This window comes from Ursus arctos, unplaced genomic scaffold, assembly GCF_023065955.2.
Source record: "Ursus arctos isolate Adak ecotype North America unplaced genomic scaffold, UrsArc2.0 scaffold_19, whole genome shotgun sequence".
Taxonomy (NCBI): domain Eukaryota; kingdom Metazoa; phylum Chordata; class Mammalia; order Carnivora; family Ursidae; genus Ursus; species Ursus arctos.
In genome coordinates, this window is record NW_026622863.1 from 23,696,727 (window position 1) to 23,720,696 (window position 23,970).

A 23,970-nucleotide genomic window follows, 5' to 3' on the forward strand; every position below is an offset into this window, starting at 1 on the left:
GCTGGGAGGCTTAAGGAGTGTGAAAAGTTAGGGTTGATTTAAAGGCACAGGGTTCTCTGGAAAAGCACAGAGAGTTTTCCAGCTTGGGCCTCCATGACCTTTAGTATTCCATAAACAGCACTGATAAAAAAATAACTAAATAAACAGCATTGATTTCTACTTCAATTAAACACAATTTAATTAATAATTAAAATCTGATAGCCTAGACACACATAACGATGATGAAAGGAGAAAGATGAGGAACAGATAGCGATTAATTTTTTTTTAAGATTTTATTTATTCACTTCAGAGAGAGAGAGAGCGTGTGCACGAGCAGGGGAGCGGCAGGCTGAGGGAGAAGCAGGCTCCCCGCTGAGCAAGGGGCCCTACCTGGGACTCGATCCCAGGACCCTGGGATCATGACCTGAGCCAAAGGCAGACGCTTAATCGACTGAGTCACCCAGGTGTCCCAGTCTTAGCCCTATTTTAAAGGATGAGGAAAGGGAAACTTAAGCCATTATTTAGAGAAAGAATATTGAAAAAATAGCATTTTGCTCTTAATTCCTTAAATTACCTGCTTTGAATTATTATGATTGGTTTACTTGTTTTATTCTTCTTGGTAGAACACAAGCAACTGAGAGAGAACAACTGTTAATCATTTTTATATTCACTACAATGCCTAGGACAATGCTTGGATTCCAGTGGGTATTCACATAAATGTTATTGAATGCATTTGTGCTGTCCTTTTTGAAAGGACAACTAAAATGTGTGACATAATTACTGTTAACAAAAATCAGCATCCTTACACGCTTAACCCTATAAAGTCAGTGCAGAGCTAGGTGCACACTGTAATTTCTTTTAACACTTACTGAATTAGAATAGGACATGCCCATGTGGCAGTTAGATCTTAAGAGTGACAAATCTAGAGCAAGCTTTGTTTTTATTTTTCAAATCTAGTTTTAAGTTTTTCTATTTGACATTAATTGCTTGTTAGTTCCTAAGAGCAGGGCCTTCAGTAATGAGAGAATTATCATATAGATGAGCAATAGACAGATTAGCAAGAGATACAAAGGTCGTCAAAAGCAGGAAAGGAAGCTGTCCGAGGACGGGTTAATTTACCCATTTTCCCCCGCAGTTCTTGCTGCGCACACGGAAGGGCCCTGCTCCAGCTCAGGCTCCCTGTGTCTCAGCCTGTGTGCCAATCTCAAGTGGTTTTCTTAGCCTTAGAGCTAAAATTGTTCGGTTTGGGACTAAAGTGTTGCTTAAGATAAGACTCTCTGTGCTGCTAGTAGGTGTATGGTGTTTGATTCCCATTCCTCTGGCCTTGCACTCATGGTACCTCTCACCGTTTTCCTTTCCCTAGGTATATGTGGTGGGGAATGAACCTGTGACCGTTTTAGTGGATTCCCTGCTTCCCGTCCTGGGAGTGCTCTTTTCTCTCTACTGTTTTACCAAACAAAGTGTGTCTCACATAAGGTAAAAAAAGAAAACCTAGAGAACCTTATTTGTTTATAGTGAAATCTTTATTGTATGTTGTTCTTACTCTTATTTTGAGTAAAACTTAATGCCACTTTGTAATTTTTTTTCTTTCAAAATCAGTAAAACATTTGAGGATCCTCTTATTTTTTCATCTGTGAAAGAAAGAGAGCTTTTCAGATTGCAGGGGATTGGATGTAATTTTTAGATGGCTTTCCTCAGCCTCTGTCCTAGACGTCAGAGACAAAATCCCTGTTTACATGTGTAAACACGTCCCTGTTCGGTGAGAAATACTAGAATTACATGTCTAGGAAGGAGGAAATGGAGAGTGGATTATAACAACCTTGTGGGGAATGAGAAATCAAGGTGGGGAAATCTGGACCTGAATGTGGCACTCCGTAATTTAGACTTGGATTTGGTGTGAGTGCTGCTCAGTGTTGTTTGGAACAAGGGATTTCTTAATCATCCAGAAAATACTCTTTTGTATTGGAATTTAAGTAGGCTTCATTTTGTGTCAGTGCTGTTTTCACAGATATTTATGTTGTTTATTCCTCCTTATAGGGGTTATATCCTTCTTAAAGTCCTAGAGAATTCTGATTTTTAGGGTTTGGAAATCCCCCACATGTGATCAGATATACAATAATAGTACCTTCTTCTTGGGTATATTATGGGTATATAGACTATAAAATGTTTAGCACTGTCCCTGGAATATCGTAAATTCAATAGACAGCTGTCATCATCATTGTTAAGTCGTGAAGGAAAGCTCACATACTGCCTTGGACCAAAAGTGGTCAGCACATCCTTGTAGCCCACAGCTACAGGAGCAGTGACAAGAGAGAACACAGAGGAAGATGGGGACAATAAGTCTGTGAATTTGGGTTCAAAGAACTGTCCATATAATAACTTACAGTTTTGAAACCCAAATCCTCACAGCACTAACATGTCCTCATCAGAGACTGAGAAGGAAGAAGCAAACGTTTATTCCATCCCAATCCTAGTTGACTGGCAGAGATAAAAGGGGCTGAGGAATCAGCCAGAATTTGTTGGTATGCTGTTTCTTGGTCACCAGCTCTTGGTCCCATTGATAGATGGTTTTATCAGTGTAAACTTTCTTTTACACACTTGGAATTAGCTTTTTAAAAAACCGTGTGGGGCTCCTGTGTCTTATCAAGGTTGTTTCTAGAGCCAAAGATTAGTCAGTCACTCACTGAATTTCAGGATATTAGATATATTCTGAAATTCACAGGAAGCATAGTTTCCAGTCCTACACTTCAGTAGTACGAGGTGGTTGTGCCAGCATTTAGAATGCCGTGGAACCTGACAGTCTTCCTTTCTTTTTTTATGTTAGCTTGTTAGATGTGTAGAGTAAGATGACAAGCTCATTTATAACTGCTTTTTCTGCCAGGTCACTTTGCCAAGAGATCTTATTATGGATTCTGGGGAAGCTAGAGAGGAGGAAGGCAATTGCCAGCCTGAAAGGATTTGCAGGATTGGACAAATCTGTGTCCTCTCTTCATTCTCTGTGTCAGTTTAGAGCTGCCGCTCAAGGTGGCATCATGGTTACCATCAAAGAGGCCATTTGGTGAGTCCACCCCGTCTTTACCTTCTGTCTTCTGATACAATTGCACCCAAAAGGCCCTTCCCTGACTTGTCCACTAAGGGGCGCTGATAGAACAGCACCTAGAGCTTTAAGCCGCTGAGGTGCTGCTATTTATAATCTCTAAATGAAATGTGAGCGCCTTAAATAATCCTGCAGATTTTTTTGCGCCTTAAATAATCCTGCAGGTGCAATTTGCTGGAGCCTCACAGCTCTGCATCACAAGCCCATTTACTTCACAAAGTCTTTGCCAGAGAATCAGAGTAAAGGGCAGTCACATGCTTACCCTCAATACCATGACGATCATTCTCTTTTTGACTCTCTAAATGGTATTTGTGTGTTCAGAGTCAGACTTACTCCTCAGGGAAATTGTCAGATAGCTATCTTTTATGTTAATTTTATGTTGGGGGTTTCTTTTTCCCAGAGAGCAAATAGAAGGTGCTTAATAAATGTTAGTCGAATGGATCATTTATTTCTCTAACATCTTACAAGTATATTTTAAATTATTTCCTTTTTTGGGTGATATGTGTAGATACTATTACCTCAAGAATGTAAGTTCCTGTTGACCAGAGTGCCATACAATTCTTAACTGATGGCTCAGATTTTTACGTCACATTCAAAGTGTGGCTGTTTGTTAAGGTGTAAATTTTATTTTTTATTCATGGTTAACTTAGACACTCTTTCAATATGATGGACTTGAGGAAAATGGAAAACACACATTGATTGTAAGCAGAATTATCAGTACAAACACAAGCTACCAATTTCTTGAGAGTTGTTGAGCACTAGTAGGTTTTATGGTTGTAACTATGCCCTTGAACTGAAAGAGTTTAAAATTTCTTGACATGATTATTTTAAAAACACTTTGGAACAGTTTAATCTCTGACCACTTTAGTGACTATATAGAGATTTTTATAGTATATAACTTATCAGTAGTTAAAACTAATTGCTATCGTGACAAGTCTCTAGTGTACATCTTAGTGCCCATATGTCAGAATCCACAGTTATTATTGAAACTCTAGTTTCTCTTTATGGTAGGAAAAAACTGAACAGGCAGTTATTGAATGACTCTTCACCTACTGCCAGTAGATACAAGAAATTTTTTATGTGCAAACCTGAATTTTTTTTTCTGAAAATAGGGTCCATAGTTTTCATTTGGTACTTAAGGCACTCCATATCTCCAAAAAGTTGACATTCACTATATCAAAGAAGTGTGTGTGTGTGTGTGTGTGTGTGTGTGTGTGTGTGATTTTATCTTTTGTTCTAAAGATCTTGCTCCTGGTGCCAGCCCCCTTAAGACAGGTCAGTCTCACCACTTACGTTTTACCCTATCATTCTGCCCAGGAGCCCCAGTTATCAATAAGAAGTTTGTTTAAAGAAGCACTAAAAGAGCAGCTTAGATTCCATCATCTTTAGATCCAGAATTTTTATTTTTCTGGAGCTAAATATAACTACCGTATTTGGAATTGACTCTTTTAATATTGAAATTTTAAGAATGAATGAACTAGAGCTTCCTAAGGTAATTATTGTCATGACTTTTTAAAAAAGTATTTGAATGTAATACTTCATTTTGACAGGATGGTTACAGAAGCTTAGAAGTGACTTTTAGCCATTTCAGGTTTTTTTATAACGTAAAATGTGGTGTAGATACATGACTGATCTGAAAGATGCTGGGAGATTCTGGGAGAATATAAGAACAGATCTTAAGCTTAGTTTATAGGTTATTCATTCTACTAGAGGAGTATAAAGGCCGTGTTATTAGCAAGCTGGCAGATTGGGACTTATTGCCCAATGGGATGGCCGAATCAACTTTATTTCATAATTGTACTTTTCAGTGACATGAAGCAACATGTCATTTTTTTCTCAGTTTAGTCTGAAAACATTTTATTCCTTCTTTAGTCGCAAGAGTACGTACCTTCTTTATATAACACAAAAAGCATAAAGAGGAAAACAAAAAGCAACTACGATCGTAGTCACTGTTTGCATTTTTTTAGGGTTTTGTCTTCTAGTACATCTTCGTGCCTCTGTGTTTGTTTACGTGATACAGTATAATAATATTGTATCTTTGCTTTTTCATTTAGTCTGCAATAAAACTAAAACCCTTAGTACCTCATGAGAAGTTTCTTAAAACTTTTTGCAGAAATTGTAACATTGCTTTTAGTAACTTGGCCATATTTTATCAGTTGGAAATTTGGCCTACTCAGTTTTCTGAGTCTTACACATTTTCATATTTCAGCTAGTTAGTTGTTATTAGTTGAGATTGACTGCATGTTCTCCTGTAAGCATAGTATCTTTTCCTGCTGCCCATAACCCTTCAGTGGCTCATTGAAAAAAAGTCCAGCTTTCTTTGAATGGCATTCAAGGCCCTCTGTAATCTGACCTTCCTTTGCAGACTTCTTTTTCTCTATTCTTCCTCAGGAACCAGAATATCTGCATACAACTTATACTTCAATTTCTCCTTACTTTTTCAGTTTGTTGAAATAATAGTAATTTTTCAGCATCCATCTGCAAAGCCACCTCCTTCACAAGTCTTTTTCCCACTGAGCAAATAACTACGTAGAAACATGATAGCCTACCTTCTGAAAATAAGTACTTTTCCAAAATGGGGAAACAGGAAAATAATTTAAAGAAATTTTTGAGATGTTTCTAATGATTTACTATATAAAAATGCCATGTTACTTTAGAAGATATTACGGAGTTTCAAAAAAAAAAAAATCTCTTGGTGACACTGCCAAGATAAATCTTACCCTGTGTTGCAGTGATGAAGATGAAGATGAAGCCCTGTACCAGAAGGTGTCCTCAGAGCAGTGCCAGGTAGAGCATCTCGGGGACTTGTTAGCCCACTGCCAAGAGTGCGGTTTGGCAGGTGACTTCTTCATCTTCTGCTTGAAGGTAAGAACTTCATATAGCGAGGACACGGTCAGCTATATTCCAGGGTAGTACCGGGATCCCCTTTGAATTTTCAGGGCACCCATAACTTTAGCTCCTAAAATTAAGGTCCTAATCTAAGAGAGAAATAATCAGAGGATGTAAGAGTACCTCATTTTTGAATAGCCTTTAGGTTGGTAAAAAAAAAAAAAAAGAAACTTACCTTCAGCAGTACACATATGATCGAACTATTTCCTGAGGTAATCCGCCCTGAGCTTTGAGAGATGACCAGAGCAGAACTACTGATCTATGAAAGGGTTAATCTTTGCTCTGTGTTGACAGTAAGTACTCTTTTGAAGTTAATAGCAGGTTTTGCAGTTATGGAGTAATCCTTTATCCTTTCTGACTGTTGTTTTGTCAGGTATTTGGAAAAGAGATTTAGCAGTTCTGCCTTTCTCACTTCATTTTGTAACCACCTGAAACCTTTTCCGGGTCTGTTTCTTAGTGTTGGTGGTTGTGCTTCCTCTTGCTCTAATCTCTGACAGCAACTTGTACCCCATACTGTACTCCTTATTTGTACCATTTGAGACTGTAAACTGGGTGATCTCTGATTTTCTATCTTCCAGCTCTGCTTTCTCCATTATTTTCCCTAAATAAAATGTCTACTCTAAGAAAATGTCTGTGGAGTTTAAGGGTGGTGTGGTTATGGGGGAATGCAAGGAGAGAATCAGGGGTAACAGTTCTAGAACTTGAAGTAGGGGCCACTTTTTTTTTTTTTAAGATTTTATTTATTTATTCGACAGAGATAGAGACAGCCAGCGAGAGAGGGAACACAAGCAGGGGAGTGGGAGAGGAAGAAGCAGGTTCACAGCAGAGGAGCCTGATGTGGGGCTCAAACCCGGAACGCCGGGATCACGCCCTGAGCTGAAGGCAGACGCTTAACCACTGCGCTATCCAGGTGCCCCGGGGGGCCACTTTTTTGATGCTTTTCTCACTTCTTGTGTTCACATTTTTTAAAGAGATTTGTTTATTTATTTTAGAAAGTGAGGGAGAGAGAGAGGGAAAAGGAGAGAGCAAGCGTGCAAGTGGGAGGGGCAGAGGGGGAGAGAATCTCAAGCGGACTCTGCACTGAGCACAGAGCCTGATGTGTGGCTCGATCTCACAAGCCTGAGATCGTGACCCTGAGACCACGACCTGAGCTGAAACCAAGAGTTGACTGCTCGACCGACTCTGCCACCCAGGCATCCCTTCCTGTGTTCACATTCTATCCCCTTACCAAGCCACTCATTGTAAATAACATTCCAAACTGTGCTCTTAATCGGAGAATTTTTAAAAATTGTTTAAAAACAAAAAAATCAAGTGTGCCTGGGTGGCTTAGTTGGTTAAGTGACCGAACCTTGATTTTCACTCAGGCTGTGATCTCAGGGTCATGGGATTGAGCCCCGTGTCAGGCTCTACCCTGGGCATGCAGCCTGCTTGAAATTCTTTCTCTCCCTCTCCTTCTGCCCTCCCCACCCCACACTGTCTCTCTCTCTTGCTCTCTCAAATAAATAATAAATCTTTAAAAAAACAAAACAAAAACAAAAAAATCAAAGGGCTTTGCTCTAAACCAAGGTTTCTGCACCTTAGTACCATTGGCATTTTGGACGGGGTAATTTTTTGTTGGGAGTTTCCTGTGCTTCCTTGTAGGGTGTTTAGGAGTATCCCTGACTCTACCACTAGATGCCTATATTGCTTTCCAGTTATGACAACCAAAATGTCCTCAGACATTGCTGACTGTCCCCTGGGGAGCAAAAAATTCCCAGGCATGGTTGGGAACCATTGCTCTAAACTGTCACTTCCTTTGGTAAAGCATTAATTGTTAAGGAACATAAGCTTTTCCCTTCCCAAGGAAACTTACAGTGTGAAATATAAGGGAAAAGCCTACAAAACCCACAGTAATGAATTATCTAGTAGTAGAGATTTAGTTTTGAATATCTTAGGGGAAAAGATGCTGAAAGCATTTAATAGTCTCTGAAAAGGATTTGGAAATGTTACATGGCCTGAGGTCTCAGTTCAGCAGGGCTAGTGGTAGAGACCCTAAAAAATGCTGATAAAGTGAGTAGTCTGTCAAACTAGTTCTCTTTGTGTATGTATGCTTTTTATTATCAAGCTTTAAATCATCGTGTACATGATATCATAATACACATATTATTCTACAATTTCCATTTTTCAGTCAACAATGTTTTTGAGGTCTTTCTGTTGATGTCCATATCGATCTAGTTTATTTATTTCAACTGCTCCAGCATAATAAATACAGTTTATTTTTTCACTCTCTTACTGCTAGACCTTTGTCTCCAAATTTTGGCTATTATAAATAATGCTGCAAGGAACATTTAGACTCGTTCTTTACATATACATTTCAAACAGTTTTCTCACTGTTGTTGAAGCCCTTAGTTCTACAGTCTTTTTCTTTACTTTTTCTTTGCTCCAATGCTGATAGGAGTTGACTCATGTGGCTGTGGAAAACGAAGCAGAGTTAAAAACAAAGCCCTTCTCCAGCAAAAGCCTCTTGGAATTAGAGCAGCACCAAACTCTTGTGGAAGGCCAGGAGCAGAAGCTGCTGGTCCTACAGCTGTTGGCTGCTCTGTGTGAGAGGATGTCCGAGCAGATTTTCACAAACATCACTCAGGTCAGTGGCTGCCATGTTCCAGATCCCAGGCTGGTAGTATTTGTCTATTTTGGTTTCTTTACATGCTTTGCAAAAAATGTAAAAAAAAAAAAAAAAAAGTTGCTGAGAGATTGGCTTGGTAACACCTGCCTCAGTGTTACCTGGATTGCTGCTTACACATGTGGATTACCGAGCCCACGACAACCAGCAGAATCAGCACTTGCGGAGGTCCCGCCAGCTGGCGTGGTAAAGCAGCTCCGGACGTGATTCTCATGCAGAGAAGACTTTGAAAATTGTGGATATTGATGTGTTACATCACGGGGTCTTCAACTTTTGGGGCAAATACAATTGTCTGAGTCTTTTTCAAAATATGGACGCCCGGCCCACTGCTTACAGAGATTCTGATTCAGCATGTCATGCACCTGGGCATCTGTATTTTTTTAAGCCCCATGGATGATTCTAATATGTATCAAAAGTTGCGCATGATTAGAAAACGTAAATTTGAAAAAAAAATTGCTAATGATAATAATACCACTTTAAATTTTATAGGTCTACCTGGCAGCCTGTCTCCACAATAGCCTGTGAAGTTTTAAGTTGTTTTTTTAAATGTTTGAAGGGTAGTATAACTATGTAAATCAGTGCCTGAATTTTGTTGGCTCAGACATTTTATATTTACCAGCTTTTTAAAAAATAGGAAATAAAAGGGACTCCTGGCTGGCTCAGTCAGAAGAGCATTTGACTCTTGATCTCAGGGTTGTGAGTTTGGGCCCCACATTGGATGTGGGGCCTACTTAAAAGGAAAAAAATATAAAAAAATAAATAGGAATTAGAAGTAATAAAGCGTAGGCAATGCAGTCACCGTATTTTTACATTATTACCAGAATTCGTTGTTGCTTGGCTGGTGAATAGTCAGTTGTACGATGGTATGATTGTCACGCTTAAATCTGGTTCTTCAGCTCTTTGTATTGCCGTCATTGTCATCTGCCTTCGGTGTTGCTAAGCAGCGTTTCACTATAGCTCCTGCTGAGAAAATTTGCAGCTGTCTGTCAGCTCCAACTTACCGTGCTTGTTTAATGAGAATTATGTTCATGATTTCTTTCCTGGCTTCCTATTCCTTCAGTTCACTGACCCTGTGTTACCAGTAGGGTGATTTGTTTCTCCTGTGTTTATATCAGTTCCCTAAAGACTTTGTCACCCGGACCTTATGTTTTTGTCTTAAGATGCTGGTTGAAAGGGAAAATGGCCTAAAAACTATATGACTTGAGCTTTTACACTTAGCACCCTTTGCTCCTAATTAAGGAACAGTGGTTTTAAGCTGATACAGAAGTGACTTGTCCCATTAAGTTATCCTTCAGCTAAAGTTAAAATGTATCAAGATGAAAAGAACCACAAAAAAATATTTAACTGCTCTTAGTAGTTTTACTGCTAGTGATAATTTTAGTATTTATTTTGAAATACACACACGTATGGATAAGTTATAAATAATACATATTTTAAGTAATTTTGTTAATATCATTAGGAAGCAAGATTTTCAGTATAAGGAAAAAAGTTATGAATATAAAATCAAAGAACTTGACTAAAATTCCTATAATATTGAATTTCAATTGGAAGTATTCGTATGAACTCACAATTAAATTTTTTTCTTTTTAAAAAATAGATATTCCCTTGCTCATTCCACTGTCCATGCCAGGAAGCAGTGACAAACCAGCTGCATGGAGCATCCTTCGTGCTGGACCGTAGTTTCTAAATATCAGGTCCTGCTGGAAGAACACAGAGCTCATTGGAGTAAAGGTTCATTTAGGTCTAGGGCAGGAATTGTACACTGTAAGCCTCAGGGCATCTTGTTGTGCCCAAATAAAAGGAAGATGCCTGACATTTATGAAGTCATGTCAGTAGCACTCAGGAGCCAACTTGAAAGATCTCCTCTTGGCCACAGATAAGGCATTTTGAGCATTAAAAAGAATAATGCCTGCAATGGATTGAAACATGTCAAAGTTCTAAAAACCTGAGCCACCGTCCCTGTCTCCCCCACAGAATCCCTTTTGGACATCTCTGGAAGTTGCTAGGGCATCAACTCATTATTTTGTAAATTGGTAAATGAAAGAATAAAACATTTATCTTACCTTTTCTGACAGCACTGTATTTCAGTGTAACCAGATAGTCAGTGAAGGGAAATTTTTCTTTATATAAGAATCACAGCTAAAATATTAAAAAAGAAACCTACAAATTTATATTTTGCAATCCCCTAATGAAATAGTAGATCTAGTAACAATCATTGTCTGCTAAAACTATTAGGGGTACTGTATAATGAATGTAATTGGGCCAAATACATCCAAATCAACTGATCCTTTTTCCCCCCAGCATTTTATTATGAATACTTTCAAACTTGAAAGAATTTTATGATGAATACCTGTATATCTATAACCTAGATTCTACTATTAGGATTTTATTGTATTTGCTTTATCACATATTTATCTATGTTTCCATCTTTCTGTCCATTTTTTTTCCCCATCTGTCAATCCATTTAATTTTTGGTGGATTTCAGGGTCAGTGTAGGTATCAGTGGATGTTCTGCTAAATATTTATAGCCTGAAATGATCGATCTCAACATAACCAGAAGTAGACAAGCAGGCATTATGTGTCTCCTACTGTAATGCAGTAAGAGGTATGTAGCACCACGTGTGAAGGGTTCTTCCCCCAAAAAACAAACAAAGAAAACCCTACAAACAAGCAAACAAAAGACAAAAAAAGTCCATAAAATGTGAATCAGAATCTAATGAAGGAAACTCAGGGTACAACAATGTTATGCCATGAGGAAACAAAATCAGCCACTTTCAGAATGTGAGATATTCTACAGTACAAATGACCCAGTTTCTTCATCAAATAAATGGCATTAAAAAGGAGCAGGGCTTCTGTAGCTTAAAAGAGACTCAAGAGACCTATCAACCAAATGCGATGTGTGGATTCTCATTCAAACATACCGATTGTAGAAGAGGACATTTTTGCACAGTCATGGGCCAAGTATTTGAAAGTATAAGGAATTTTTTATTGAGTATAATCATGGTATGGTAGTTATGTGGTTTTGTTTTTGTTTTTTTTTTAAGATTTTTATTTTTAAGTAATCTCTATACCCAATTTGGGGTTCGAACTTAGAATCACAAGATCAAGAATCACATGCTCTACTGACTGAGCTGGCCAGGTGCCCCTGGTATGGTAGTACTGTTAAAAAAAAAAAAAAATCTTCTTGTTACAAATGTATATTGAAGTATTTATGGATAAAAGATTAAAAATTCAATGAAATGTATTGGCAGATGGCGTACAAGAAGATATAGAGAGAAATGAGCCATTCAGTGGTCTTTGTATGGATACAGAGCCCTGTACCAACTCCCCATTTCCTTCCTTACTACAAATATGTAGTAAAGGCCCACTATTTGCCATGTACTCTTCTAGGTACTAAGGACACAGCAGTGAATAACGCATATACCTATCCTCATGGGATTACATTCATGAGGGAAAGAAAGATAGTAAACAAGTAAGCAGAAGCACACAGTGTCTTAGATGGTATTAAGTACCAGAGAGAAAAATCAAACAAAGGGGATGTAAAGACAGTGTGGTAGAGAGAGTGGTCATGGAGAACCTCACTGAGAAAATGGCTTTTTTTTTTTTTTTTTTTTTTTGAGAGAGTGAGCGTGTGTGTGTGTGTGTGTGTGTGAGCGGGTGGGGTAGAGGTAGAGGCAGAGGGAGAGGAAGAGGGAGAATCTTAAGCAGGCTCCACGTCCAGCAAAGAGCCCAACATGGGGCTCGATCTCACAATCCTGAGCTCGGACCTGAGCTGAAATCAAGAGTTGGAAGGTTAACCTACTGAACCACACAGGCGCCCCAACAGAATGACTTATGAGCAAAGATCTGGAATCAGGGAAGGAGAATGCCACCGAGATACCTCAGGGAAGAGTGTTCTAGCTAAGAGGGAGTATGTCTCAAGTGTGGAGGGCTTAGCGAGGAGCCAGTGTAAATGGAGTGGAATGAACGAGATTTCCTTTTTTTTTTTTGTCCTTTCAGAAAATTGCTACCCTTTGGACCTTTCTTTTTTTTTTTTTTTTTAATTATGCTATGTTATGTTAGTCACCATACAGTACATCATTAGTTTTTGATGTAGTGTTCCATGATTCATTGTTTGCATATAACACCTAGTGCTCCATGCAATATGTGCCCTCCTTAATACCCATCACCGCCTATCCCAACCTTCTCCACTCTGAAGCACTCAGTTTGTTTCCAATCGATTCCATTTACAATAGCACCAAAAATCATAACAATATCTCGAAATTAACTTAACCGAGAGGTAAAGGATCTATATTCTAGAAACTACAGATCACTGTTGAAAGACATTGAAGAAGACGCAAAAAGATGGAAAACCATTCCATGCTCATGGATCGGAAGAATAAACATGGTTAAAATGCCTGTGCTACCCAGAGCAATCTACACTTTCAATGCCATCCCAATCAAAATACTAATGACATTTTTCAAAGAGCTGGAACAAACCACCCTTAAATTTGTGTGGAACCAGAAAAGGCCCCGAATCCCCAAGGAAATGTTGAAAAGGAAAAACAAAGCTGGGGGCATCACAATGCCAGATTTCAAGCTGTACTACAAAGCTGTGATCACCAAGACAGCATGGTACTGGCACAAAAACAGACACATAGACCAATGGAACAGAATAGAGACTCCAGAAATGGACCCTCGGCTCTATGATCAACTAATCTTTGACAAAGCAGGAAAAAACATCCAGTGGAAAAAAAGACAGTCTCTTCAATAAATGGTGCTGGGAAAATTGGACAGCTATATGCAAGAGAATGAAACTTGACCACTCTCTCACACCATACACAAAGATAAACTCCAATTGGATGAAAGACCTCAATGTGAGACAGGAATCCATCAAAATCATAGAGGAGAACATAGGCTGCAACCTCTTTGACATCAGCCACAGCAACTTCTTTCATGGCACATCTCCAAAGGCAAGAGAAACAAAAGAAAAAATGAACTTGTGGGACTTCATTAAGATAAAAAGCTTCTGCACAGCAAAGGAAACAGTCAAAAAACCTAAGAGGCAGCCCACGGAATGGGAGAAGATATTTGCAAATGACACTACAGATAAAAGACTGATATCCAGGATCTATAAAGAACTTCTCAAACTCAATACACGAAAAACAAATAATCAAATCAAAACATGGGCAGAAGATATGAACAGATACTTCTCCAATGAAGACATACAAATGGCTAACAGACACATGAAAAAATGTTCAAAATCATTAGCCATCAGGGAAATTCGAATCAAAACCACATTGAGATACCCCCTTATGCCAGTTAGAATGGCAAAAATTGACAAGGCAAGAAACAGCATATGTTGGAGAGGATGTGGAGAAAGGGGAACCCTCTTACACTGTTGGTGGGAATGCAAGTTGGTACCGCCACTTTGGAAAACAGTGTGGAGGTCCCTCAAAAAGTTAAAAATAAAGCTACCCTATGACCCAGCAATTGCACTACTGGGTATTTACCCCAAAGATACAGACATAGTGAAGAGAAGGGCCATATGCACCCCAATGTTCGTAGCAGCATTGTCCACAATAGCTAAATTGTGGAAGGAGCCGAGATGCCCTTCAGCAGACGAATGGGTAAAGAAGATGTGGTCCATATATACAATGGACTATTACTCAGCCATCAGAAAGAACAATTACCCAACATTTGCAGCAACATGGACGGCACTGGAGGAGATCATGCTAAGTGAAATAAGTCAAGCAGAGAAAGACAATTATCATATGGTTTCACTCATTTATGGAACATAAGAAATAGCAGGGAGATCGGTAGGACTATGGACCCTTTGGACCTTTCTGTATTTGGATCTCTGTACTTGACAAAGTAGAAGTGCTTTATATGATTTTTTTCTCATATATTAAAAATACTTAAGTAACACGTGCTCATTGTAGAAACATTAAACAACAAAGAAGTGCATAATTTAAGAAGTATGGACTTCTGATTAAAGATAGTATATTGAACACATGTGTTTATCTGCTCCTTCTGGAAACCACAGGGGCCGACAGAGCAGGAGAGGAGAGACAGCAGATAAAAGAGAGTAACAGCATTTGGAAACTGGAAAATAACGGCTGATGTAGCAACTATGAAAATGGAGAGCTCTATGTGCCTGCATGGGAGAAGTCAAGAAGCAAAGCACTATACCTCAGTGAAGGTGTTCACATTTTATTTTGAAAAGAAAAAAAAAAAAAGCACACTACGTCTCATTGCAGATCACCGGAAGGACTGGAGGAGCTAGATCAGCTGTAAAGACAAAGCTAAATTTAGAGCTTAAAACAGGTTGAAAGGCTCTGCAAGGTTCGGTAGACCCCTTGATTCTGTCCTCAAATTTATACAGACACCTCCCCTCCCCAGCGAAAGCCCGGAGGCATGTTCTTGAAAGAGGTTGAACTTGGGTGGCAGCACCAAACTGAAAACCTGGAGGGTTAGGTTGCTGTCTACAGACTCAACAGTGAGGCCTCAGCCCGCTCCCACTCGACTGCCAGAATGGTGGCAAAAGGTTTATACATCCCCGTGGGAAGTGGGGGAGAATTTAGGGGATTCACATCTGTAACACGTTCAGAATGGTACCTGGTAAATAGCAAATGTTTAATGTTATTATTAAGCACCTAAACCATTAAAAGTGGTTTCCTCTCTAGAGCCACAACCAGACGGGAAGAAGTGGGGTGGGGCACCGCTGTTTTTCAGTATAAACTTTCAGGAATAGTTGGCTTTTTAGATTATGTAACATTACAAAAATGGTTAAGTAAAAAGTAAAAGTGTCTCCCTCCTCTCCACAACGTATGTAAATTCTAGAACACGCTTCAGTTACATACCTGTCCTTGTGGCTGGCAGCCCCACCAGTCACAGGAAATGAGTAGTAACTGGGAGGAGCTGTTATCCAGATGGGTGTCGTGGTTCTGTTGTTAGAAGAAAAAAGCTTGGGGGAAAAGGCACTTCATGGATGACAGTAACAGCTGGCTATCAAACCACAGTTTACAGCTCTGAGGTGTTTTGTTTTGGGGGGTTTTGGGGTTTTTTTTACATACATACAGAGTTTCTTTCTTAACAACAATAGGATCATACTGCTTGTTTTGGAGCATCTTATATATATATGTATTTTGAGGAAGGACTTAGAGAAAGTGGAAAGGCTAGATAGTTCTTTTCCAGCAATTTAACAATACATTTGTGCTGAAGTAGAAGCTTCCTATAATCAAGGGGTGCTTTAGAAAACTCTAACGCAAAATAGGTGGCCCAAGATGGTAAAGGCCAGTGTCCTTAACTTCTAATATCAGTAAAGTCTTAGGCTTGAGAGGGTGGTAAAAATTGCCATAACCAGCATTGTTCATTTCAGTAAGTGGAACTTTTAATAACCTTTCTAGTTTCCTGCCTTGCTCCAAAGACAAGTGGTAACAAGCCATTCTCCTGACTTTAAGCTTGCAATAAAGACTCTAGCATAGCATGTGATTTGCCCAGAGAATTAAACATGCAAGCTTGCATGGTATTTAGAGGCTTATTATGACCTATCTCAGCTGTACCACTTTCAAAATGATTTTTCCCTTTTGAGCCATTAATCCTGGATATGCGTGCGTGTGTGCGTGTTTGCACGTGTGTGCATGCACATGACAGATGTGTGTGTGTTTGCTTTTATTCAAAGGTATTTCTACTTAAGGTGATTAATACAAGTGCAGTTAAAATGATGCTGACCAAATTAATTCCATTTGAAGCTTAGTTGCTAGCCAAATGCTATATAAAATCTTAAATACGAATAATCTTAATCCTTTAAAAATATTTGATACTTAAAAAATGACTCTGGAACATTTGTACAGATTGTTTGAGGACTCAATTCTAGATAAAATTGAGTGCTTCTTCCCCCATTCTTTGCTTACTGGAATCAGACTGTCATAACCAGGTTGAGGCAGGGGAGTCTTTGAGGAGGAAGCCTCATTAGGAGAAGCAGATCTAGGACCCTCTAAGATGGTCCAAAAGTATCAAATCACTTTCATTTTAATTTCTTGGTAAAATTCATAAAAACTCAAGGATGTTGGATTAGTATATTAAAACATTTGGGAAAGTATCAATGAGGTTTCTCATTTATTGATTGCATGACCTTGACCAGCTCACAGATTCTTCACCAAAAAATGAGGACAAGGATGCCTGGTTGGCTCAGTTAGTAGAGAATGTGACTCTTGATCGTGGGGTCATGAGTTTGAGCCCCATGTTGGGAGTAGATTTACTTAAAAAAAATGGGGGGGAGCGACTGGGTGGCTTAGTCTGTTCAGCGTCTGCCTTTGACTCAGGTCATGATCCCAGGATCCTGGGATTGAGTCCCGCATTGGGCTCCCTGCTCAGTGGGGTCTGTGCTTCTCTCTGCCCCTGTATCCCTCTCCTTCTGCCCCTCTCCCTGCTTGTGCTTTCTCTCTCTCTCTCTCAGATAAATAAACAAAATCTTAAAAAAAATGAGGACTGGAGCGTTGACCTCCTAGAGTTGACATGAGATGTAGGTGATACTGTGCACTGAGGACACTGAGCACTATGCCTGTTCTTACAGGTTCTCGCCTTCATGATGTTGATGAGGATGTAGACATAACATGTAAAGAGAATTTTGTGATTCTTTTCCTTAGTCCTCACCGATTCTAAATTCCGTTTCTGTCGCAGGTTGTGGACTTTGTAGCAGCCACGCTGCAGCGGGCGTGCGCAAGCTTGGCCCACCAGGCAGAGAGCACTGTGGAGTCGCAGACACTGAGCATGTCCATGGGGCTGGTGGCTGTCATGCTGGGAGGAGCGGTTCAGGTGAGTGGCAGACATGAGCCCAAGCAGGATGGAGGGAGGAGAGAAGAGAAAAACTTGTTGCTTCCCTTCTCACCCTTGTGAGAAATCAGAATGGCTGTTGTGCTTAGGAGAACGAGGGTAAACAAGTCAGGTTGTTAATGAGTATTCTCTCCAAAGTAGAGGACAAGAAAATTGTACGGCTTCCACCTCGTCACCTGTGTAGACTTCAGTATCAGAGTATCAGAAGGGTGGGGCTCTTTGTGACCTGGCACAAGTTTGATTTGGAAATACTCAGCACAGTGTTATGCATCTATGGAGAATACTAGCTTCTCTGTCCCTTACCCTAAGGTCTCTCCAAAGTTCAGCCCCTGACCCTACTGCCGTAGTTGGGGGAAAACTTGTGTAAACTGCTGATTGCTTAGGATTCCATCTGTTTTGAATAGTTCTGTTTTAGCACAGGATCCATTGTTCAACTCATATCATGTGGCATGTTAAAGCCTGTGTCCAGTGCATGTATTTTTTTTTTTTTTTAGATTGATTTATTTTAGAGAGAGAGAGAGAGCAGAACCGGGAGGGGCAGAGGGAGAGGGAGAGAGAGTCCCACGCAGACTCCACACTGAGCACAAAACCTGACATGGAGCTTGATCCCAGGACCCTGAGACCATGACCTGAGCCGAAACCAAGAGTCGGGCACTTAACTGATTATGCCACCCAGGCGCCCCACGTCCTGTATGTTTTACATACTGAATTTGTAATATTTAAATTCATTCATTCAAAAAATAGTGATTGCTTACTGCTGTGTGCCCACTAAGGGCCTGAGAATCCTGCCATGGACAAAGCAAACACGGTCCCTATCCTCATATAGTTTACAGCCAGTGAGGGAGTCAGACACCAAATAACTATTCGAAAAATATACTTAGAATTGAGTGAAGTGCCTGAAAAGAGAAGAGGAAGGTACCAAGAAAACATTGCATCTAACATAGGCTGGGAAGGTTTCACCGAAGAAGTACAAGTTGAAGCTAAGACTTGAATGGTGAATAGGGGTTTGGGGGTGTATGCAGTGCAGGTGGAGGCAGCTCTTTCAGTTCGACAAGCAGGAAGGAGTTTGGTGAACTTAAATACTGATGGAAGGCAAGTTTAGCTGAACTGTAGAGACCAAGGGTCAGAGGTGTGCCGGACAAGGGGGGGGGGCACATGTGTTTGTTAGGAAACTGCGAGAAAGCATGATAAGCTTAGTGCGAGTATAATGAAATCTGACCCGAACTCAGACTGGTCATAACTCTTAGCGATGAGTGGGGAACCCTCTGGGAATGGATTTTTTAATGTGAAGATTCAAATCCGATACTGATTTGTGATATATTAGGATTTCCCTCCTTTTAGCCTGCCCTAAAGTGAAAAAGGAATTTTATTTGGGCCCATTGTAACGTGAAGCTCTTTTCTTGGTAGATTTACTCAGCACTTCAAATTTTGTATTTTCCAAGTAGTTTGAAGAGATCATTTTTGATTCAGTTTCTAAAGTCCTATTATATCCCTACTGTTAGAATTATCAAAGAAGGATTCACCAACAGAATAGTTTTTCTTAAGATGTGTTGTTATTGGATTTAGTTGGCCTGATTGGTTTTTGTTTTTCTGGTTAAGTATTAAGAACAGTCTTTGTTTCCATAAGTTGAGGGTTTTTTTGCTTTTCTTTTATTTAACACTTACAATTTTATACCACATCCCAAATGGAAAATAAAACACGGATATTTCCATTTTGCTTTCTAGAAGCCTGTTGTTGGGGAACTGGCAATGTAAATTAGTCATGTTTTAAGAGAGATTCATCTGATTGATGCAAATGTACATCCCTTACCTGTCCCTGCCCTTCCATGAGCCATTCTGACTCACTGATTACATCCTGGATTCCTCTGACTTTGCATTTAGTAAAGTGAACTTAAACACGTCACCCCTTTACTTTTGCCCTAGATATATTAGGTTTTTTTCTGTTTGATTCATGGATTTATAAGGGGCTTCTATAGTAATGCTGGGTTTCTGTTTTTGTATTAGAAAAAAAGTCATGATTCTTAATTATGTTTTCAGACAGTCATTGTCAGGCAAAGTCTTTGCTTCGGAGTCTAGATTATACTATACCTACCCCCGATTAGAGTTCACTGTTTTAGCTAATGAAACAGAATCTAACAGCGTTTAAACCTTTCTTTCCTTTCTAATTTATGTAATTAAGTTGATTATTAGAACAGTGTCTGGGAAGAGGAGTTAGTTTGGAGAAAGTGTAGGTCTAAGACTGCTAACAAGACAAGTGTTATTCCACACACATTCTCTAAATTTCAGGGTTGGTCATCAGTAAAAGTGTGACGCTGGTAACTTCCCTGTCCTCTTAGGGAGTTCATTAACAGTGTTCCAGGGCCCATCAGGTCCCCTAAAGCACTGCTGCATGGAGCTGATGTGAGCTTTGGTGCTCAGGGTGGTGGGGCTGGAACTCGAACTGAAATCCTGAGATCGCATACCACATTTTCTGACAGTATCATAGAGTGAACTCATTCAAGAAATATTTATCATGTGCCTCTTTGTCTTCATGGAGTTTGCCTTCTAGTGGCTGCGATTAATCCAGTGAATTCTTCATTTTTTTAATAAGATTCATATTTCTGTATCTCATGTGTATCTTTATGTGTCGCTCATTATAAATCAGGCCATACTGCGTGCTGACTTAGAACAAAATAAAAATACCACTTGTAAATAAATTCAGTGACATTATAAATAAGAACCGGACATGTAAACTACTCAGCTGAATATCTGAAGAAATATAGATGATATATAGAAACGAGAACACAAAGAATAAACATTAAGTATTTTATGGAATTAGGAATTCTTAGGTCAGCATTTTATTGCTGGAAGAGACCCTTGGATTTTTCCAAAATAGTGATTCTCACTGGAGCAGGATAAGGCAGGATGAGACTTTGTACGCCCCTTAGGTGAGCTTTGTAAAGCCTCATGGGGCTTTTTCAGTGTATACGTGCCCTTCTCTGCTGCCAGTTGGTTCTCATATGCTTACCTTAGCAGGAATGCTCTGTCCCACCGGTCACTACCCTCAATCCCATCCATACCCCCAGTCCAACCCCCAGTTCTTAAATTTGAAAACTTGGAGAAATTCAGAACAACTCCCCATCTAACTGGTTCATTCCTGACACCCTACAAGAAATCATAGATGGCGGCTGACATAGCTCTGCTCATTCCACTCTTGAAGTATTCCAGAGACTCCAAAAGAGACACAGCCAGGTAAAGGAATCTGTCACTCACTTGAGGGCTTCAGGCCTCAGGGCCTTCACGCAGAATTCTGAAGTCTGGATATGAGATCTGTGCTGAGAAGTAAAAATGAGGGCTGTATGGTTAATTTTCAATTTGATATGGCCCTTGGTGACCCTTGAAAAATAATTAATGATTACTCAGTGGTTCCATTTTCTCATCTATCAATTAAGTGAATATTACTTTATACCTCAAAAATTTTTTGAACATTTATGAACAAAATAGTTGGCACCTGTAGTCTTGGATTTCCCTGATTATTCTCATAGTGGGAAATCTATAGGTTTATGAAGCTGAAAGAGTGCATAACTTTAATTTTAAGTCTTATAAACTATTTGATTCAGAATCTGCCTACTTGCGTATGATGATTAGAGAAGTTACCCAATTGAATAAGATGAATCCCACAATGACTAAGACATTTGAAAACTGGAAGAAAAGGTGGTTGGGTTTTTTTATTAATAGACTATTTTTTAGAGCAGTTTTAGGTGCACAGCAAAACTGAGCCAGGAGGTACAGAGATTTCCCACATACCTCCTGCCCCACAGAGCATCACCTCCCCAACTAGAAACATTCTGCACAGTAGTGATACATTTGTTGCTATCAGTGATCGTACACTGACACATTATCACTCACAGTCTGTAGTTTACATTACGGTTCACTCTTGGTATTGTACGCTCTATGGGTTTTGACAATTGGATAATGACATGTATCTATTATTATAACATTGTTCATAATAGGTTCACTACCCTTAAAATTCTTTGTGCTCTGTCTATTAATCTCTCCCATCAAACCCTTGGCAACCATTGATCTTTTCACTGTTTCCACAATTTTGTCTTTTCCAGAATGTAGCTTAGTTGAGATCATACACTATGTAGCCTTTCCATACTGGCTGCTTTCACTTAGTAGTATGCATTTAAGGGTCTTCCATGTCTTTCAGGTTTGATAGCTCATTTCTTTTTAGTGCTGAATAATATTCCATGGTCTGGATGTACCACAATCTATTTATCCCTTCACCTACTAAAGGACATCTTGGTTGCCTCCACGTTTTGGCAATTATGAATAAAGCTGCTATAAACATCTATGTGTAGGTTTTTGTATGGACATAAGTTTTCAAGTCATTTGGGTAAATACCAAGGAGCTCAGTTGCTGGAGCATATGGTAAGAGTATGTTTAGTTTTGTAAGAAACTGCCAAACTGTCTTGCAAAAGTGGCTGTACCATTTTGCATTCCCACCAACAGTGAATGAGAGCTCCTCTTGCTTCACATCCTCACCAGCATGTGGTGTTGTCAGTGTTTTGGATTTTAGTCATTTTAAGAGGTGTGTGATGGTATCTCGTTTTAATTTGCAATTCTCTGGTGACATGCGATGTTGAGCATCTCTTCATATGCTGTGTATCTAATAGATCTTCTTTGGTGAGGTGTCTGTTCAGATCTTTTGCCCATTTGTAAATTGGGTTGTTTGTTTTCTTATTGTTGAATTTTAAGAGTTCTTTGTGTATTTCGGATAACCATCCTTTATCAGATGTGTCTTTTGCAAGTATTTCCTCTTAGTCTGTGACTTGTCTTCTTCCTCTTGACATTGTCTTTTGTAGAGTAAAAATTTAAAAATTTTTACATTTTAATGAAATCTAGTTTATCGGTTATTTCTTTCGTGGATTTTTTTCTTGACTATTTTGTCTAAAAAACTCAGTGCCATACCCAAAGTCATCTAGATTTTCTCTTATGTTATCTTGTGAGAATTTTGTAGTTTTGCATTTTACATTTAAGTCTGTGATCCATTTTGAGTTAATTTTTGTGATAGTGTAAAGTCTGTGTCTAAATTCATTTTTTGGCAGCTCTTTCTGCCTACGGATCCTGTCCCTGTGCTATCATAAAAACACCTTCTTACACTGAAAAAAAATTCATTTTTTTTTTGCACATGAATGTCTAGTTATTTAAGCACCACTTGTTGAAAAGTCTGTCTTTTCTCCATTCTGTTAACTTTGTTTCTTTGTCAGAGATCAGTGGACTATGCTGGAATCACTGTGTTGTACACATGAAACTAATGTAACATTGTGTGTCAACTGTATTTGGTTAAAAAAAACTTAAAAGATCAGTTGACTGTATATAGGTCTTTTTCTGGGTTCTCTATTTTGTTCCATTGGTCTATTTATCTTTTCATTTTTTTAAGATAAAATTACTGTATACAGTTGAAATGAAAAAGAGGCCATACATTGTAGCAGTAAGTAGATATTCCCATTTCAGATGCTTAAAGAAAAAGCAAATGTCCATAATACTACAGAGACACTGAATGAAGTCTAGCATAATGATAATACTCGCAAAATTATCTAAATATCTAATACTATCTATTACTAAAATATCTTTCCCAGTTCCACAGATTCCTGGTAAAATTGACCCTTTTCTTAGATACTTTTATTTCCGGACATACATACTCTCTTCTCCCTTTAAGATATAGTAATATTGGAACGGTCAGTTGTTGTACATATGCGGGTAGGTTAACATATGTTGCAAAGCTAGAAATTTTACCTTCTGTCCATTTTGCATAGTTCCTAATTGTTTAAACAAAGAAATCTGTGGGGAGTATATGGTGAAATTCTATAGGTACAAGCCTGACATGAACCTCAACTTTTTATTTATTTGGAAGGAAAGCGGTGGGGAAAATAAACAGTAATAGTTCTGTGGACATAGAGTTTAAGTGAGAATATTGTATAGGTCCTATAAAGATGGTTGGTTGTTTGGTTAGATAATGAAGTGAATGAATGAGTAAGTAATAAATACCCCGCCTTGTTCTAAAAAGGATTTAAGACCTGCAGGGTTTTCAAATATCGAGGACTAATGAAGCCTCATACGATAATATTCCTAGTGTTTTCAAACAGAAAAGGATTATCATTGATTCTTTTTTCTCTACTGACTGCACATGCGCTTTTCCTGGGAAGACATGTGGCATTATGCACAAAGCTCCTGGAGAGAATAAAACCTTACATAATTTCACTCTCACTCACTCTCACTTTTTCATCTTTTGCCAGTTATTGTCCCAATCCCTTCCAGACCTATGATGCCCTTGAATGGTGACCAGCTACTTTAGAAAATGTAGTTAAGAGCTGCTTTATTTGTTCGTTTGAGACTGTGTAGGGTAAGAGTGTGGACTCTGGAGCCAGACTTACTGAATTCATATCTTACCATCTTCCAGTTGTGTGAGCTTGTTACTTAACTGTTCTGTGTCTCAGTTTCCCCCGGTTATAATGTAGATAATAATCATAGCTAGATTATA

The 23,970-nt window shown here is 39.0% G+C and overlaps 1 protein-coding gene across 2 annotated transcripts in view; it reads left to right on the top strand.

Moving 5' to 3' along the window:
* HAS3 (hyaluronan synthase 3) overlaps window positions 1–23,970 on the top strand; it is a 203,306-nt gene that overhangs the window by 44,894 nt on the left and 134,442 nt on the right. For both annotated transcript variants that reach the window (XM_026495093.4, XM_048223560.2), the window contains exons 8-12: window positions 1,343–1,455; window positions 2,861–3,037; window positions 5,809–5,941; window positions 8,400–8,588; window positions 17,292–17,426. In XM_026495093.4, coding sequence (XP_026350878.2) covers window positions 1,343–1,455; window positions 2,861–3,037; window positions 5,809–5,941; window positions 8,400–8,588; window positions 17,292–17,426 — 747 coding nt within the window. The remainder of the gene's footprint in view (window positions 1–1,342; window positions 1,456–2,860; window positions 3,038–5,808; window positions 5,942–8,399; window positions 8,589–17,291; window positions 17,427–23,970) is intronic.